Source organism: Lycorma delicatula, chromosome 6 (genome assembly GCF_047948215.1).
Source record: "Lycorma delicatula isolate Av1 chromosome 6, ASM4794821v1, whole genome shotgun sequence".
NCBI lineage: Eukaryota > Metazoa > Arthropoda > Insecta > Hemiptera > Fulgoridae > Lycorma > Lycorma delicatula.
Genome location: NC_134460.1, coordinates 116,621,527 through 116,641,863, shown reverse-complemented (window position 1 = coordinate 116,641,863; position 20,337 = coordinate 116,621,527). Strand labels below are relative to the sequence as shown.

General features: G+C 26.1%; 1 protein-coding gene across 2 annotated transcripts in view; it reads right to left on the bottom strand.

Moving 5' to 3' along the window:
- Window positions 1-297: 297 nt before the first annotated feature.
- LOC142326141 (pancreatic triacylglycerol lipase-like) overlaps window positions 298-20,337 on the bottom strand; it is a 28,299-nt gene continuing 8,259 nt past the window's right edge. For both annotated transcript variants that reach the window (XM_075368350.1, XM_075368351.1), the window contains exons 2-7: window positions 16,139-16,304; window positions 11,000-11,148; window positions 8,814-9,056; window positions 8,185-8,370; window positions 5,422-5,575; window positions 298-942 (exon numbers count right to left, since the gene is read on the bottom strand). In XM_075368350.1, the coding sequence (XP_075224465.1) occupies window positions 807-942; window positions 5,422-5,575; window positions 8,185-8,370; window positions 8,814-9,056; window positions 11,000-11,148; window positions 16,139-16,304 (1,034 nt within the window). In that variant the 3' untranslated portion in view covers window positions 298-806. The remainder of the gene's footprint in view (window positions 943-5,421; window positions 5,576-8,184; window positions 8,371-8,813; window positions 9,057-10,999; window positions 11,149-16,138; window positions 16,305-20,337) is intronic.

Sequence of the window (20,337 nt, the reverse complement as noted above, 5' to 3'; positions counted from 1 at the left end):
AAAAAAAAAAAAATATATATATATATATATGTGTATGTGTAATCATACACAATATATTTTATTTTATATATGTATTATGTATGTACATACGAGGGTGCTCCAAAAAGTAACTTACATTTGTATTTCTACTTTGTGGTGAATAATAGAAAAATTACTGATAGTCAGTGTTAACTATTTTATAACAAGAACAAATACGTAAAAATTTTCCATGAAAAAATTTATTTATTTTTTTAATAAAGTTTCTCAAAAAGACCTTACAATATTTAAAATAAAAACTGTAATTTTGTACTCTAATAGGATGGGAAAGTTTTGTTGCATGAGGATCCATGATTGTAATAGTAATTTTCACAGAAAAATTTGGTTTAGTAAAATTAATTACTTATACACCAATAGCTTTATTATAAATTGCATTGCACTGCACTCTTAGAGTGGCATAAAAATCTGTTTTGAAGACTTCTATGAAAAAATGTTTCTTTTTGAAATACATACGAGAAAATGAATCTGAATCATAAAGAACGAAAGAAGAAAAAAAATCAGTCTTTATTGATGATCCAAAATATACAAAACAAAAAGAAAACAAAAGATTTATAATTAAAAATTAAAGTGATAATCATATTTTTCTTCCTCAATGAAAAATGATTTCTATGAAATTTTTCATCTACATCTTTATCTTTATTTTTGGGAAAAGTTGATATTTATATTTTCTCTACACAATTTCTTGTACACATTGCTACAATTAAAAAAAAAAACTTCAAACAATTGCATATTCCAGATTTGCATCAGATTGATTTGTCTCAACTGTAACTTTAGGTTGGTGATGCTGTGCTCCCACTGAAGGATGATGTAGTTGAAGATGTTGCCCAGCATGGATCAACAATACTTCTCTTACCTAATGCAAAAGGTGTACTATCTGAAGTGAACAAATAATATTTTCCTCGTATTCTGAAAAAAATAAAAATAATATTTTAATGCTAATTTTTTTAGAATATATAAATTTTACATTGAAAGCATTGCCTCTCTTGAAAGTTGTCAGGCTGGACATATTGTTTATTTATAATATATATATAAAAATGTATGTGTGTGTAAAACATATTATATAAATATACATGAACATATACTGGGTGACTGAAAAGTAACTTACACCCTCTCTAATTTTTTTTTAATAATTGAGGTAACTGGATGCGGTTTGTGATATCTTCCTTGTACCAAGGAGCAACTTCAGTGAATGTATATTTCACTCTTTTTGATTTTTGGGTGATGGAAGGGGACAACTCAAAAATTTCAAATGGAACCAATGATCATTCCAACTAATCTGCTAATTTAATATAAAAAAAAAATAGATAGAGGACCAAAAGTAAAAAAAAAAAATAAAAGTAAACATAAAAAATAAAAAAATTGAAATTCCTCCTGATCATTTGATGTCATTTTAAAGAGTTTGATGAAACAAGTACAATGATTCAACTAAAACTAAATTCTGATTACCCAATCCAAAATGGTGCCAACAATGTGTTTATTTCAGATAGCTAGAACTACTGTTGTATGCTCTTCTTTAATTTTTATGTTGTTTGAGGTTTCCTGACTCTCTCTTTGGAAATCTTTTCTGATAAGAGAGGGGCAGGAGGGGTTCAAAACGTTTAAATTGGACATATGGTCGTGTGATTCATTGTTTTAAAGCTCACTGTGAGATAAGCAGAAAAAAAAATTCTGACTAATTAAACCAAAATGGCGACCATAAATGCTATTATGTTAATTAAAAATTGAAAAAACTGATTATTAAAATTTGTCTAATACTTCTTTTAATTAAATTTTCATTCTTGAATTTAAAAATAATTACTAGATAATAATTAATTTACTCGTTTTTAACGTTAAAATTTTATTTCATAAGAAACTTTTAAGAAAGTAATATTTCATAAGTTGGCTATGTGATCAACAATTAAGCAAAGGTAAATTAATTTTCAAAATTTATATTCATTGTTGATTTTGTGATAAGTAGCTAACAGAAGTTGAAGGGTAACTACATTAACATTATTTTTGGATGAAGTTTTGTTTATTTTATTAGTAAGCTTAAAAATATTTAAATTTCAAAGGTTAAAAAATAAAAATGGTAAAAAAGATTAAAGAAATCATAATTTAAAAAAACATAATTTAGATTAAAAAAGTTTAACCTAAGAAACCTGGTTTTTTTTAACTAGTTTTTTCATGTATGAAAAAACTCTTGGATAAAAAAACAATACTTTTACAATTCAAGAAAGAGTAGAAATAATATTTTTATTCGGATAAACAAAAACATACAAAGGAACAGCTAATGCATTAATGTGTGGCATTCTACTCATATAATTTCCAGGATCACTGTCACAAATTTAATAGAAGAATTTCAATGCACTAGTAGGATTTTAGAAGATAAAAAGCCTGGCCTGCCCAGTACAGGTGAAGTTACTGAAGAAGGAATATTATCAGAAATTTCTATTAATAATCAGCATCGGCAAAAGCGACTGGACAAAATAATAATTCAACTAGGTGGTCAGTACAAAAGGTACTAAAAACCATAAATACCATCCGTACAAGATTAAAGTAGTAAAAGAACTTACTGAAGACGATTTTGATAAGAGGATTGAATTCTGTAAAATTTTGCACAGAAATTAACAGCATGAACTATTTCTTACTTCAACATATTGTTCACTGATGAAGCCTCATTTAAATTACATGGGGCTGTTAATAAAAATAATAGTAGTTACTGGTCCCAAGAAAACCCTTGCTGGTATCGTGAAAGACAGACCCAGCATTGAGAGTGGTTAACTGTACAAGTTGGAATAATAGGTGACATTTTTTGGATCATTTATGGTAACTTATATAATGATTTATACTATGTTTTGCTGAAGGTAATTCCAACTCTCAACAACTTGGTTGAGATAGTTCGTAAACCAAACGATTAACCTTTATTCATGAATGAAGATGTGTTTTTCCAGTTAGATGGTGCTCCGCACTACGTTCACAACATGAAAAATGTATTGAACCAGCAGTTTCCGAATCATTGGATAAGTTAACATTGTAGTATTAAATGGCCAACCAGGTCACCTGATTTCTTCCTATGGGAGCATTTAAAATTAACAGTTTGTAACTCACAACCTTCTCTTGAAGAATTAAGAAAATGCATTGAGGTAGAATATAGGCAGATTTCATCAGAAACTTTTCACAATGAGAGAAGCTTTTGAGCAGAATCTGTATTACTGCATAGGGGAACAGGGAGGGTAGTTTGAACATTTAATATGAGGTGAGAAACAATAAAATTTTTTAACTAAAATAATTTTATTAGGCAGTATTTTTAATTCATGGGATTGTAGGACTGTTTTTTAAATAAAAGATAAAATAATTTACACATGATATTAAATTGTAGACTGTTATTTACTTAAATTAAATTAAATTCTTCAAGACTGTAAGTTTTTAATTAAAAGAAGTATTTGAAAAATTTTAATTATTAATCTTCTCAATTTTTAATTAACATAATGACATTTGCAGTTACCATTTTGGTTTAAATAATCAGAATTTAATTTTTTTGATACCATTTTGCTTGTCTCACATATACCTTTAAAACAACATGTCACATGACCCATACATCCCATTTAAAACTTTTGAGCCTCCCTGTTCCCTGCCACCCCTGAAGGCCAAATACTCTAAACTGGGGCTTACTGAGTTAGCCTCTCTTATTGGAGAATATTTCCAAAGAGATAATTGAGATACTTCAAATAACAAATAATTTAAAAGGGAGCATACAACCATTGATCTAACTATCTGAATCAAACACACTGTTGCCATCATTTTGGACTGGGTGATCAGAATTTAGTTTTAATTGTATCATTTTTCTCATTTTATTAAATTATTTAAAATGATATATCAAATCATCATTGGTTCCAAATAAAATTTTTTAATTGCCCTCACACCCTGCTGCCCAAAAATCAAAAGAAGTGAAATATACATTTACTGAAGTAACTCTTCGGTACAATGAAGATCCAGTTACCTCAATTATAAAAATGTTAGAGAGGGGTTTAAATTACAAATACTTTTAAATCACCTTTATTTTTTTTTAATTTCTGGGACCACTGTATTGCTTCAGAGGATGAAATGAATAATTTTTTGCATGTGTGAAAATGCCATGCCTGACCGGGATTTGAACCCGGGACCTCTAGGTGAAAGGCCGAGACGCTACCACTCGCACCATGGGGGCTGGCACTTTTCAGTCACCTGGAATATATATATATATATATATATATATTACAAAAAACAGATTGTCATAACTGACTTGTCTCATCAATGCACAGCTTAAAAAAACTTTTCCATAAAACCATTTGAAACAGGTGATGTTTCATTTGTGAAAAATGGGTATTTAGGCTTTTTTTGAAAACAAAGTCACATGTTTCACCATTTTTAGAAAATCCAGTTTGAGAGGCAAAGGGGAGTACCAGAATTTTGTATGAAAATTCTACATCTCAACAATATGAAATGAGTAATGATTGTACCCTAGGAGATGACACCAATCCATCACTATCTCCATCATTTTATCCTGCAAATTCGATTCAAAATTTTTATTGTTACTTTGTCACTCAACTTATTTTTGTGTTCACACAAATTTTGGTTTATTATTTGCTCAGGGTTTTTTTGTATAGTAATATTTTCAATGTCCAATAAAATAATTTCAAGGTCCAATTCAAAGTTGTAAATATTTATACGTTCATAAGAAAACAATTTATATTTGATGTATTACACACTTTGCCATCTATGGTCAAATTTAATAGAAATCTAAAGGTGTCTCAGACTTCAACACCTTTGGTTTCATATAGTTTCATTAAAAACTTTGTCCCCCTTTCAAATCGAAGTTTTAATTTGAATACTTGCCATTTTAATTTTAAAACGGTGAATCAATTTGTTTTTAAAGAAAAGCCTAAATATTAATTCTCACAAATATAACACCTTTGGAGCCTGAGGTTTAGAGTTTTCATAAAAAAAAACAATACCTAGAAGTGCATATTTATTGAGGGAAATGAATTTTTAAAAGATTTCATAATTTTAGATCTCAATGAATTTCTAATACTACTGATGCTTATCATAACATTTTTCAATAGATTTAAAAAAAAATTATTACTGGTTTTTTATTGAAAAATCACTTTACAAAAATAAAAAATTATTCACTGGTGACTAAATTTTTTATATCACAGACCTATGTTACTTAATGTTTACTTTAAGCAGTATGTTAACAATTACAAAATACTGAGTTAAAGTTGTTATTTAGAGTCATTGGATGAGATGAAATGAGATTTTAATTCTTAATATTATACTAATTCTACTTTGAATACTGAAGTGTATTTACTCCAAAAAAAATAAGATGAAAATACATATATGAGTATAATTAGTGAAAAATTTACTTACTCTTTGTTAACGTTTGGTCCCATTTCAACAATTCCACTACAACAATGACCATTTTTAAAATTTGTAAAACTGTCACATGGAACAGCTAAAAATGGTATAGGATTTTCTAAGGCATCAATATAATATTCATAGGATCTGCAATGTGAACAAATACCTGCAAGTTAACCATATTTTTTCTTTGAAATAGAATATTATTTTTATATGATATACTTATTTTTAACAAAATTATGATGAAACAAACAATATGTTGCAAAAGCTTTTCTTAGCATTATGTAGGGGATTAAGAGGTATGGCTTTACCTGAAAGGCACTTCATCCATTAGATTTGTGCATCCTATGGGACAGAAAACAGTCTGCAGCAGTTTATCATCTTGCTCAGTCAGGATTCAGGACAATTTGTAATATACAATACAATACTGGTTTTCTAATATATATTTTTATAGCTAATAATAGATCCAGATTTGAATTTTGGTTAGATCTTTGTGCTGCTAGATACTGCATTGCTTTGATTTATATTAATTATGTAATAAATACTATATAATAATATAATTATACAATATATAATTATATAATAATAAATATAATAAGTACTAATGATTAGTGATGACTATTTTCAATCTACATTGAAAATCTCAAGTATATTCAAAATATAGTTTATTCAGAAAAAACTAAAACAATTTTATGATAAACCATGTTATCTTGAACTACACTCAAGCCAGTATCATAAAGATTTACTGTTGTATTTAAAGCAAGTATGAAAATCATTTATAAAGTCACAATTTATAATACATAGAAAAATCAAGACATTGAAAATTGTACTCGTTGATAACAAAAAGTACAAAACTCAAAAAATACAATTGCCAAAAAAAAAACATTGCTGACAAATGTTGCTCTTTAGTATTAAAATTTTGTATACAAAGTGTTCCTGAAATGGTTGGGTGGCTGTACTTTTTAGGATACTACTTGTAAAACTAACGAAAAAATATTCTTAGAAAAAATGGCAATTTCTCCTTTGTTCCCCCGTCTGCCATTTTGGTATTTTTATATAAAAATTTATATCTTCAGTTCGGATAGAGAAATCTCATTAATATTTTGTAAGCATCTTTCTAATAAAGTTTTAAAATTAGAAAAAAAATCAGGATTTAAATACCTTCGCAAATTACAAAATGGTGGCAATTTCCATTTTTCAATTCGATATATCTCCATAAATGTAAATTTTATCAAAATTTATGGTTTTGCTAAAATATTAGGCCTTTTATTTTGAACAAAATGACATTTTCCTTTTTTTAAATCGGTTAACAAAGAAAAAATTAAAATCACAACATCCGTATCCTCTAGTGGAAGACCACTAAACCTATTTGATAGTGGTAAGTCTCCATTGCTAGGACTATTTTTCAATGCTTGTCTCCTTGGCACAGCTATCGTCCTCCATGATTAGTAATAGGCTGGGATTCCATGCTTACACTCTCATTATCACTCGAAGCACCTGGCAATTGTTCGCCAAGTCGTCTCTAATAAGCTTTCTGCGCGCAGCCCTCCTAGGGTCCCTATCCAATGACGGTAGCGGACCATGTTTCCTGGACAGTACATGACAACCTACAATATCAGAATACCCCCTCATCTACTATACCCGCCAAAGGCAGCTGATTGATATCGTGCAAAAGCTAAGCGTACATTAAGCATAAATGAAACTAGAAACCATAAAAAGTAAACAAAATAGTAAGCAAAAAAGTAAACAAACAAAGAACACTCCTTAGCACTAGAGCAGTGGAACGAAAAGATCCACCAAGATTACAATCGGAAAAAAAAATAAAACTTATACCAAATAATTAACTTTCAAAACACAACCGCAGATATAAAACAGAATGGATCATAACTCAATATAACACAAAAATAAATTTTAGGTAGTATATACAAATATATGACTATCTCACATTTAAAAAAAGTGATTTTTTTTATTTTTAGTTATCATTTCCAGATAATAATAAAACTATTCAATAAAAAATTATTTTATAACAAAAATTTTGTTGTTTGTCTCAGCATAAATACATAAACAATTATAATTTGTCTAAAATAAATTATCGAATTAAACGATAATTTTTCAACAGAGAATAGAAAGAGTACAAAAAAAACAGCAAGAAAAAGTTAGATTTGAAGATAAACAAGCAAGACTAAAATAGAGTGAAAAATGTAGATTAAAACATTCAAGAAAATAATTATCTGAAACAGTAGTTTCAAATTCAAAGCAACATTGTAACTATCAATTAGACCGTTTATACCACTTACAAGTAAAACTAGCAGAAATAAAACAATGCAAAGCTAAATTAGTGCGCAATTGTTTTCATCACTGTAAATTAAACTGAATGTTTTGTAAAATTCAATTCAAACGACTGTTTGGAGAAGACTTTTTCTAGCAAAAGATAGAACTTATTCACCTCAGGGTGAAGTTATAAATTGAATTTTGTTACTTACATAGAAAAATTATGCAAATCTTGAGGTCACAAGTTATCAGGAAGTAGGTTAAAAACCAATGACCATCCCGTCGCCTATAGAATGATAGACAGAATTGTTTGTTAAATAAAAGCGTATAAAAATTAGATTAGTTATATCAATGTGTTTATTTAGTTGATAGAATTACACTATTTCAAGGTAGTAATTTTTCTTAGCTTGATGTTTTTAAGACTTCTTTAGCTCTTCTGAAGTCCCTAAGATTGCTTTAAAAAAAGTCAAACGAAAATAAATTACAACTAAATAAAAAAATTACCAATATCAAAGCCACATCCAGGTTGAATGGGTGTTCCACCATTTGGATAAAAGTCAACATGTCCAATTGATTCATAAATACCTAAAAATCCTCCACTTGTGTGAATAATATCAACAAAATCTGCATCAGAGGAATCAAGACGTGAAGTGATTTCATCAGTAAACAATGGAAGAGCAGGATCAAAACCTAAGCAAAGAAAAAAGTAATTATTATATTTAAATATAAATAAAATTTATTTCTTTTTTTATTCTTAACTGGTTGTTGCTGACAGCAGAACTTAAATTGACCTATGAATAGTTTATTCAAAGTAATAAATATTTTCTCAGCAATAGAATCAAAATGAAATCATCCTATGGTTTTCTCACTTTTTATTTTTATCAAAGTTTTTAAAACAAATAAACATAAATGAATTGATTTATATATGCAATAAATTGTTACACTCAAACTCATATTAAATAAGTAAAATACTCATATTAGGAAGTACAGCTAGATTAAGTAATTTCAATTAAACAAACATTTTATAACATAATATTATCTTTTTATTATTCAACAATGTACATTAAATTTTATCTGGTAATATGTATTTATTTATATAAATCAACTAATAAAATGAGTTTCTTTAGTAGTACCTGTAATCCAAGGTAATGATTTAGATTTTAAATTTTTTCCAGCAATTCCAGCAACATGAGCACCAAGACTATGTCCTAATAGATGAATAGAACTTTCATCTACTTTGACATCCTTGATTAGAAAGTCTATGAATTTAGCTACAACCAAAGCTACTGGCTTTACAGCTAATCTAGCCAAAGTATACAGATTAAATGCTGGCCAGTCGACATTAATCACGTTAACATCATGTGCATTCAAATATGCTGCAAAAAGAGAAACAAAGCTAATTTGATTGAATCACAATATACAACTTGGTAACATGACTGGTTCAAATATTAGAGGAAATAATATTTTAATAAATGCAACACCACTTCTATATTCTTAGATTACATTATTTTTTTCTTACCATATTACTCACTGTACTATGACAAAACAATAATTACATTTTTTTTAATTTAGTTTTTTTTAAGGAGGAAAAATGTTTTATGTACCTTCAAAATGTTGGCTTACATCCTGGTGTGTGGAACTCATGCTTGGATTCCGATACCTATTAAAACCCTCCTGTTCTTCTCTGCGACTCCAGCCTGGAACCATTTATCATACTGCTTCAGGCTAAGCTGTTTTTTCCTCCCACTAGGCTCCAATGTGTTTTCCTTCCTCATACAGGAATCTCATACTTTTTGCTGGTACATTTATTCTCTATCCTGTCCAGCACTGTTTTTTTGAAACATAGTATCCTAAGAAAGATATTCTTCTCTTCTTAATTTATTCAGAATGTTTAAATTACACTCCTGAATTTTCAAAGGTAATAATAATCAGTTTTTTTTCTTAAATAATACTGAATTCTATAAATTACTAAAAGTAGATAATAATATTAATGAAATGGAGGTATTATAAATGTTGTATTTATCTACGATATTAATTGAAAATTATAATTTAGAATCATATTATTTTTGGATTTTCTACTTTAATTTTTATATAATTTTGTTTAATTATTCTGGAATTTCTGTTTAATTTTATCTACATTGAAGTTAACTACAGAGTAACTGAAAAATAGACCCTCATAAGAATGACATATACACTGAGGTATACATGCCCGATCTTTAAAAAATGAGGCATACAATCCTATCTTTATTAAATTGCAAAAAAATTATTTTCTTTTATTTCATTACTCCTCCGATATTGTCAGACAATATTCTCCCTAAGTCGGAGTTGATCATTACTTCATTTATTTATTTTTTATTGCCAATCATTTAATTGCTCTTTAGTTTGATATAATTCTATTGATCTTAATTTGTGTACATGTCCTTTAGTTTTTTAATTTTCTCTCTTTTATATTCAACATTCTCTCTTAATCTTTTTATTCTTTCTTTGGTCTTCTTCTCTCATTGAGTTAAGTTCTATTGCAGTACTCATTCGATGCACTTCATCGTCCTATTTAATTCATCATTAACATATGCGCAATATGAGTTAAAAGTTAATTATTTACAGTTAATGTATACCAATTGTAATAATGTTAGTTGTATAAATGAAGTTCATGTTTGATTAACCTCTGATTGTAAAAACATTTTTACAATAAATAATAATTTAATAATAAGAATAAAAAAATATATATGAAAAAATATCAGAAGTTATTAATGAAAAAAATGTTATGTACTATACATTAAAAAAAAAAATATATGTAATTTAATAGGTGTACATGGAAGTCATGTGGTGTCCATATAAGATTTTTTTAAATTCAGAAAACAACTGTTTACAGTGGTACCTTTAAAAATGCATTAAAAAAAACAAACAAAATAATTACTGAGACAAAAATAAATTGCATGTATTTTAATGGTTAGGCATTCACTGGATTTGACCAATATACATACAAACAAAAGGAGTAAAAACAGTACAAAAATAAAAAAAGAAAAAAAATCTAAAAATAAAAATATTCCTGTTTAAATAAAAAATTGTGGAAATATGATAACAATAGATCTTAAACTATAATATAAATGTAATAAATACAAAAATTAAATGCAATAAAAAAATTTGAACAACAGCAGTCTACTATTCTTACTTGCCAACATTTTATGCCAAGAGTATTTTTATATGCTGTGTCCTAATACTTTCTGTTAATTTATTTATAAATACTTTTTATTATATTTGTACTTAAATTATTTTTATGTTAATTTAAGAATAAATATATATAATCTAATAGTTTTACCATCTTTTAAGTCTGCAGCAAAAAAAGTTGATCCACTACTCAACCATCCATGAACCAATAATTTAGTTGGAAGTGAGAAATTAAAATTTGAGTTTTTTATGCTTGATACATTCCCTAAATTCAGTACTGTATAATTTTCATAGTTGTATCTAAATAAAATAAAAAGTAAATAAGTAAAAAATTAGCTTTAATATTAATTAAGGACTTAAATATTAAAAAAATACAAATTTAAACTATTATATTAAATGTAGGTTTGAAAACCTACATTATCTTGAATTCTACACTTTTTTCTCCAAACTGGGAAAGAAATGTTTTGTAGGAAACAACATGGAAAATTATGATTTTTCTTGAACTGCTCACAGAAGACAGTTTCTATAGGTTTCTTTCTATTTTAATTGAAATAGAATTATTAGTAGTATTTATCCGTTGTTAGTATTAGATATTATCTAGTAGTTCATGGACCCAAAGTATAGTGTTAACTATGTGGTATACCTGTATAGTTAAAAGAAAGGCAAGAAAACCAAGCAGATCTTATGGTTTTCTTTCCTTGCCTTCTCAAAATGAGAGCTCAAGGGATCTTACATCTTAATTCTGTAATAAAATAAGTATATTTATAGTTGAGAAAGCATTATAAAGTAGAATTATTTCTGTATTAAACTTACATATAACATCATGCATGTAGGATGCTTTTTAATTTAATTAGTATTTTATTTTTTTGGATATTCAAAGCTTAATTATTTTTAAAAATGCATCTGTTTTGATGATTATTTATTTTTCAGAGGAAGTTTTGGGGTAGTAAATTCTTTTCAGATAATTTGATTAGACAATTTTTTTAATGAAAAAGTATACATAGTTGACTGGAAAATCTATTTTATGTGTTTGTCATCATAGTTATTGCTTTGTTTTGGGCTGATTTAACATATTGATATATAGCCTGATTTCATTTTAATAATAAAAATATTATTATAAAAAGATTTTAAGAAATTTTGTAAGAAAACTTAAGATAACTCAAGTAAGTTTACCATCAGTAATAGTATTTTATGTCATTTCTCTAAATTATCTTTATCAAGATACAGGTATCTAACCTTATACAAATTGCCTTTTTTCATTCATGTGGGATTTTTTGTAAACATACTTGTATTTCAAACAAAAATAATATTAAAAGGTTTTATTTAAACTTAAAATTAAATATTTTTTTAATGTAAACTTTAAAAATAACTGACCTAGAAAAACTTACAAAAACGTTTCTAGTTTACTTACTACTTTCTTTACTTTACTTCACTAAGTTGGTACACCATGTTAATAATGATAAATGTTTAGATTTCATTTGACACCACTGGCTTCAAAATTTTTAAATTTGAAAAAGTAATGATTTCTTATGCATTTTCACAAGGTCAGTGTTTTATTTTGTTTTAAATGTTTATTCAGTTAAAATTCTGGAGTTGGAGATATCCAAAACTTCAAGATCTCTTGAAACTGATAATCAAGTTTTTGTGCAAACAACATAAAATTTTCTTATACAAACATACTTTCTCATTTATTAAATTTTAACATTAAAATTCCCAATTACAGAGACATTTTTTTACAATGACTAGAAATAAATCATGATAAACCAAAAATATTACTAGAAATTGAACCTATATGCATCATAATATGTGTAAGTCATAATAAACTTTTCATTAATACTGTATCGGTGGCACCAACTTCAGACATCTGAAGTCATAGTGTTAGAATTCAATGACTTGTTGATATAGAACATTATTTTTTGAACTGGGATAATTTACAAGTTTCAATAGTTAATTTTTATTGTATTTGTTGACATTTATTAAAAGAAAAACTTGTAGAGAGAAAAAAGGTGGATTATATGACTAGTGGTGTCATAGAGATAGTGTATCAGGTAATGTAAGAAAAAATCATTGATGATAAAGAAAAAATGTTGTTAACATAAAAAAAAAAACCAAAGAAATTCTTGATAACATAAAAAGTAAATATTGTTCTTGTAAGAAATATCTAATCAGTTATATAATTTTAATATATTCTTTAAACCTATTTATATATCATATATCCTTGATTTAAATTTACTGCGTATTTTTTATCTCATTAAAAAAAATTACAGGAAAATAAACTGAATAAAACATTACACAATCATAATAAGTACTTTGGGACCATAAAATAAAATCTATTTAAAAAGAAAAAAATACGTTTTGTTAACCTTGTCATTACTACAACATGTTAAAATATTAGGCCTAACAAATAAAAGAAAACAGTATTTTTCCATCTCTCACATAACTTTCATTTTAATTTGCTAAAAATATTTCTTTTATATAATCTATTTTTTATAATAAAATAACTTAGACTGAACACAAAACAATGAAAACAATTGACTAATTTATACATGATAGAAAGATTACATTATTACATTCAATGACATGTTTAGTTGATCCTATAGAGTAGCAAACACTGACTTTCTTACAGTAGTTTATAACTACGAAGCAAAATAAAAATATTCTATTCGGTTACTCGCAGCCTATATGATAGTTACAATATAATAATAAAGTATAACAATATCGACTGAGTTGGTTTAAATGTAAAGGAAAAGATTCTGTATGATCAAAACATTATAATCAGTCATTAATCACAATTAATTGTAAAAATCTGTCAAGTGATTTATAAATACATACATATTAAGAAGAATGACATAATACATGCTAATGATGAAAATAAATACACATGGAAGTATTAAACAATACACAATGTCAAATGTAAAAATTTCATTTCCTTTTCCCATGACCGACTGTGAATTGCAATTTTTTTTAAAATGAATAATACTTCAAGTCATCGCCATTTAAACAACAGTTTCAACTAAACGTGTCATTTCATATACATTAATGTAAAAGATCTTTGTTTTAAAACCAAGATTTCAGTTTACTTAACAATATGAAATTTACTCACACTCATATATCTAAATTTGATAAATACAATATGATAATATAATTTGATAATATACAATGAATATGTTGTTTTAAAGACAACATAGAGTGGATGTATAATTTGATTATGTACCTAAGGAGCTAATTAACATTAATATTTTTATGGGCGTATTTAACAACAGTGCTACAGATACTCTACTGAATATAATGCTAATAATTAATGATGAAGGAACTTCGGAAGAACAAACTCTTTTATTAATTTGAAACAAATCATTTATAACTTTTAATAAATCTCAAATATTACAATATTTTGTCATGCAACTTAACAACTATTTATTAAAGTAATAAATGCATAGAACGCTATATATAGGTTTCAATCATCATTATAATATGCAAAAGCTATTTGGTATATATTTTTTACTATTACTTTTATTGTTACAAGAATAAATTTTTATACCTATACAAAAGCATGTGATTGTGTCTGTTGTTAATCATTAAGCTACATTTCTGGTGATCAATACTTATAAAATTAAACAAGTGGTCTAATGTTCGGATTTTTCCTTCCTAGCATCCTTATAATTTGTTTATTAGGTTTCAAGCATTAGAGATGTCATGCCAGAGGATACTTTTTTTCAGTATTACTCATAATATCCTTATTTTAAAGCAAAATACGTATTATGACTTAAGTAACTAAATACTTCATATTGTTTTATAATGATTAAATTTTATTATTGTTATATAATTTAAAAATTGCTTATACCAACAAAACAGTATAAATCAGGTTTGTTTTTGTGAGTTTTTATAACAACATAAACATGTTTCTTCTTTGCTTAAATGAATTCTACAGAAAAAAAAATTGTAACAAATTAAATAAGATTTATTTTTAAAAGAAAAAAATATGACAACTCAAATTCAGAAGACTTTGGTATGTATATCATATACAGAGTGATTCAGAAGGAAAGGGAAATAATTGGGAACTAATTCTAGAGCTTGAAGTAAGGATTAACATTCATACAAACATATGTGTGAAAATGCTTTGTCTAGTTACGACTAATGAAAAATTTCACCTGGATTCTAGTTCCTCCGTGAAATGAAGTCATACTGACAACATTTTAAAGCGTTTTAAAAAGTTATTGTACTTCAAAGTTATTTTAGTTATTGCAGCAAACCAAAAAAAAATATGTTGTTCATCATCAAATTTTTCGTTGGATATAAGAACTACAAGAGATATTGTTCTGGGACCTGCTTTATTCGATTTTCCAGGTTAAAAAACATAAGATACCATCAGGGTTACCCCTTCCTTATATGCCTTAATAATTTCAGTATGACCTCAATTCACTGAGAAATGGAATCTGGACAAACTCTATAACAATGATGGAAACTAGCCATACCTTGATAATAAAGTGTCTTCAAACATAAATATGTTTGATTGAACTTTTTTCTTTATTTCAAGCTATAGAATCAGTTCCAAAATTGTTTCCCTTTCCTGCTGAATCACTCTGTATATGAATGTGGAGGGTGTTAACTTTGTTTCGTATTCCACAAGCCCCATTAAACAGAAATATAAAGAGATTTTGAAATTAAAGAAACTTTAAAGAGAAATTAAACAGTTGAGGTTGAAGCATCTGCTAAATTTCATTTTTTAACACTTGATTAGTTATTTAAAGAGTTCTTATATTTTGTTGTGATCTACATTAAATTCTTTCCACGTATTATAATAATAACATAAATTAATAAATAAAAATATCCATTATGAACATGACTCAAAATATTACCAATTTTAAAAAGGAAAAAAAATCAAAATTGATGATTTTTCTTTTATAAAAAAACATTTAGATAGAATAAATTTACTTCTATTTTGATAAAAAAATTTTCATTAAAGTACAGCAAAATTAATTGTAAAAAGATAATTCACTATTATTTTGAATAAATACTCATACAATAGATTTGAGATTTATTAATTTGAATTAGCAAATTGAAATAAAATGTTCAGAATAGTATTGAACATTCTTTATAAGCATAATTTATTAAAATTTTCACTAGATAATTTGTGATTGCTATGAATATTAAGAAGAAGATAAAAAAAAAGTCAGTGTAAAAATAGCTCAAAATTATAATCTCAATGGTTGTTGCAATTATAAAGAATTAATAATGAAATTATATACGTGTAATCATAAATAACACTACATAATATAATAAGATTATATACCGGGTATAAAGCCAAAAATGTACGTCTTTTTCTGGATGAAATAATGATTTTTCGTCAAGAACATCAGTGTCATTATCTACCAAAAGTTTTAAACTTTCTAGAAAAAGATCTTCCCTTGTTGGTTCAGTAGTAGGTTGAATTGTAGGCTGAGTTGTTGGTAGAGCACCTAAAAAAAAATATAAATATTTTTTAAAAGTATTAAAACTTATAGCCGCAAAACATTTTTTTCATTTGTTTTAAATAATACTCGTAATCTAAATAGTGTAATAATTGAAATAGGGATAACGTTTTTGTATCGTAGGTAAATCAGAAGGATGATAATACAATGTGATATAATAAAATATAGAATATAATGATTTTCACTCAGAAAATTTTATATGATAGATTTTATGGGATAAATTATATTTACTTAAAAATGATGGGTATAGGTATGGTTTTTGAAATGAAGATATAGAAAAACAACATGAAAAATAAAAAAGGAAGGATTTAAGACAATGAAGAAATGATTAAGTAAAAATATAGTTGTAAGGAATTAAAGGATTGGATTGCAGTTGTCTTCCATAAATGTAAGATCATCCATCCATTAATTGAGGAAGAGTTGCTGAGACTGAGAGGTTAGAATCTATGAGGCTAGCTTTAGACAGTAGGCACCTCAGCCTTTAGTTTTTGTTTTATACAACCCATGGATAGGAGAGAGACCTTTTATAATTTCATAGATCTGGAAAAAAGAGGATTGCCTCCAGCACACTGAGGAACCAATAAAGAAGTAGCTGCCTGGCCAGCTAGGTTCAAGCATGACCTGTAGGTAGAACAAGGTTGTGGGGGATCCACTTCCCATGTCACAAGAAGTTGGAATATTGGATAAGGAAAGAGGTAGGAAGAGAAGAGGTCACAAATAAATAAATGAGTGGTTTGTTTTCACTGCAAAATAAACTTTATAAATTAATTTAGTGTATGGTTTTTTTAATCTTTTATTCCCTTTACAAATTATGAACAGTCAAATCACTTTTTTTGAATGAGGTATATTTTTATTATAATTAACAATATTTTCTACATCTCAATTGAAAAATACTGTTTAAAATACATTTCAATTGTATTTTAGAATATGAGTTAAAATATATTTTTGCATTTATTTTTTTCAAAAATGTTTTGTTTAATTTTCTTTAAAACATTAATTAAATACCAACTACTACATTGATAAAAACAAAAAAAAGAATCAATTTCACAGTTATTAATGTTAAAATTTAGTGATCTTAAAACAAAAAGAATTAACATAAAAAACATTTTTATTTTATCAAAAAATAAGTATGTACATGTTTTATTTATGAGTGGATGTTATTATTATTTATTATTCTTTGAGTAGATACTTACATATTTTATTTTTTTTAAACTACTTAATGTTAAACAAAGAAAAAACTTTTTAATAGTGATAATAGATACAGTAATAATAATTTATTTATTCATATGTAGTATTAACAGGCTAATATCTAATAACAGTCATTATGATGGATCATATGAATTTTGCAGCATGTGAATAATTCTACATCTGACCAAGAGTCAAACCAGAACCTTTGGATGAAAGTCAGATATGCTGCTATTCCCCCAAAGAGAATGACAATAATAATAATGGGTGTTGATAATTAATGTATGGGAATAAATAGTTATATAAAAAAAAAAACTGCAACACTTATTATAATCTAAAAATCCATGCAAAAAAAAAAACAGTTATGTTCATAATATATATATTTTGTTGTCAAATTGCCTTTTGGTATTATTTATTTCTACAAAGATATATTAAAATTTGTTAATTTGATATTTTAAAAAGAATAATTTTTTACAGTGATGCTCTAAATAGAAAATAATTATATTGACAAGAAAATAAACAACTGCACAAGGAATAAAATTCAAATATTTTTGCATTAATAATAAATGATTATGTTTCATTAATAAAAACATTTTTTCTTTGTAATAAATTCATACTGTTTGTCATTAAAAAAGCTTTATTTTTTACTAAATCCTGACAGCTGTTAATTTTGTAAAAGAAAGACCACGGATAAAAGATCTGAAAATCATTACTCAAGATAAAACAAATTTTTTTATTTGCAACAAAAAATTAATCCCTTTTCAACTGTTAGAGAAGTCCTACATACATACTATAATTAACAATACACAGTAAAAATAAAGAAAACATAATTGCCAGTTTACAAACCAATACTAAAATATGATAAACAATATCCGTAAATGTAATGCACACTGTATACAATATATATTCTAACATAAGATATAAAAAGAATGGAAAAAATAATTAAATACACTTTCTTGACAACAAACATAGTAGTAGCAGAAGTGTACTGAACATAATTATGAAAGAATTGATTCACAAATACTATCGTGCTGGTCTTATATTGTGATGAAAATAATTAACATCGTACCACTTTAGGAAATATTAATTTACTCTGGAATTTTATTATGTTGTTTTAATGAATGTATCTTAATTACATTTTTTAATCAATAAAATTAGTTGTTTTTGAATGAATTTTTAATTGAGTGTATTTACATGTTCAATGGACAACAAGAACTAATATAATACAATAATATATAGTTATAAAGCTTCCATCTTAAAGGCATCTTTGATATTTAATATTACCATTGGTCATTTTAAAAAGCTTAAACAGGGTAATACAAAACTTTTTTCTAGTCGTAAGTTAACTGGTTGGATGCTATTCTCCATTCCTTTCTGTTCTGCACTTATCTTAATATGATTGTATCATCCTACGTCTCTTTTATATATTCTAATTTCTGGTTATCCTTAATAGTTTTTACTATTTACACACTCTTCTATCTTTTAATATGGGAGTATTAAATCTACAAAATCTGAATGTCCTATTACATGGACTCCAACCAACCTAGTTCATCTGTTTAAGAGAATTTTTTTACTGTCCTATTAGTCTTAAGAACTTTTCGTTTTAAATATTATTAATCCATCTAATTTGCAACATCCTCCATTAACTCCACATTCTCTTGTATTCTTTCTCTTTCTGATTTTCCATCATCCATGTTTTAATTACATAAAGTATATACTCCACACAAATATTTTCAAGAATTTCATTTTAATTTATATCTACAATTCATGCCAAGAAATTTAATTTTTGCATGAAGAAGTTCTTACTTATGACAATCTGGTTTTTTAATTTTTTCACTTCATCCATCTTTTATAATTTTTTTATGTTTAACAAAATTTTCCTATTTGTACTAAATTATGTCCTCATATCTTAATATTAATTCCTCATTATCCTTCTTTCTGTTATATTTTATTATCATTATCTTTGTTTTAATCGTGTTTATTCTCAAAGTAAATTTCAGTTCTACCAATAAATCCATAATATTCAGTATTTATTCTAATTCATTTTTACTTTCTGCCAGAAGAACAATATTATCAGCAAATCTTAAAGTTTTTATTTTTTCTTCTTGAATATTTATTTCATGTAAAATTATCTAGAATTTTAAGTTATATGTAACCATGAATGGTTTGTATAATTGCCAATTTCTGTGATAAAGTTATGGTGTCTCTATCTTTAAATTCATAAGGTTTTTGGTTTTCATCCTGATCAGGTTTTCAGATACTATAGTATTAATTTTTCATTAAAAAACTAACTGTAATGAACATGACGCTGTTGTTACCTAGAAGATGAATAATAATAATAATTGATATAAGTTAAAATATATTTTCTCTATAAGAATGGTTACGTCAATTTATTTGGAAAAATTGTTTTGCATTCAGATAATATTTTTAATTTATTATAATAAAATTTAAAAAAAATATTAAAAAATGTAATACAATTCTACAGGCATTTCGATACTGAAGAATTAAAAAAATCAAAACTTACTATAATAAAAAAACAAATAATAATGATAATAAATATCCAAAAGGAGAAATTAAAAATTCAATATTTACAAAATATTAAAAAAAGAGTATTTCTGTCTATATCATTGATTCTTAAACTTTTTTGCCCACCGCCCACATTGAGAATCAAAAATTTTCTAGTGCCCCCTAAAATTTTTAAACTTACTATTTGTTAAAAATAATAATTACAATTGCTGTTTTTAAGATGCTCTTTAAAACAGCAATTGCAATTATAGTTTTTAAAAGTGGCATATCCTAATTCTGAGTTGCAACTTACATTTTAAATGAGAGCAAT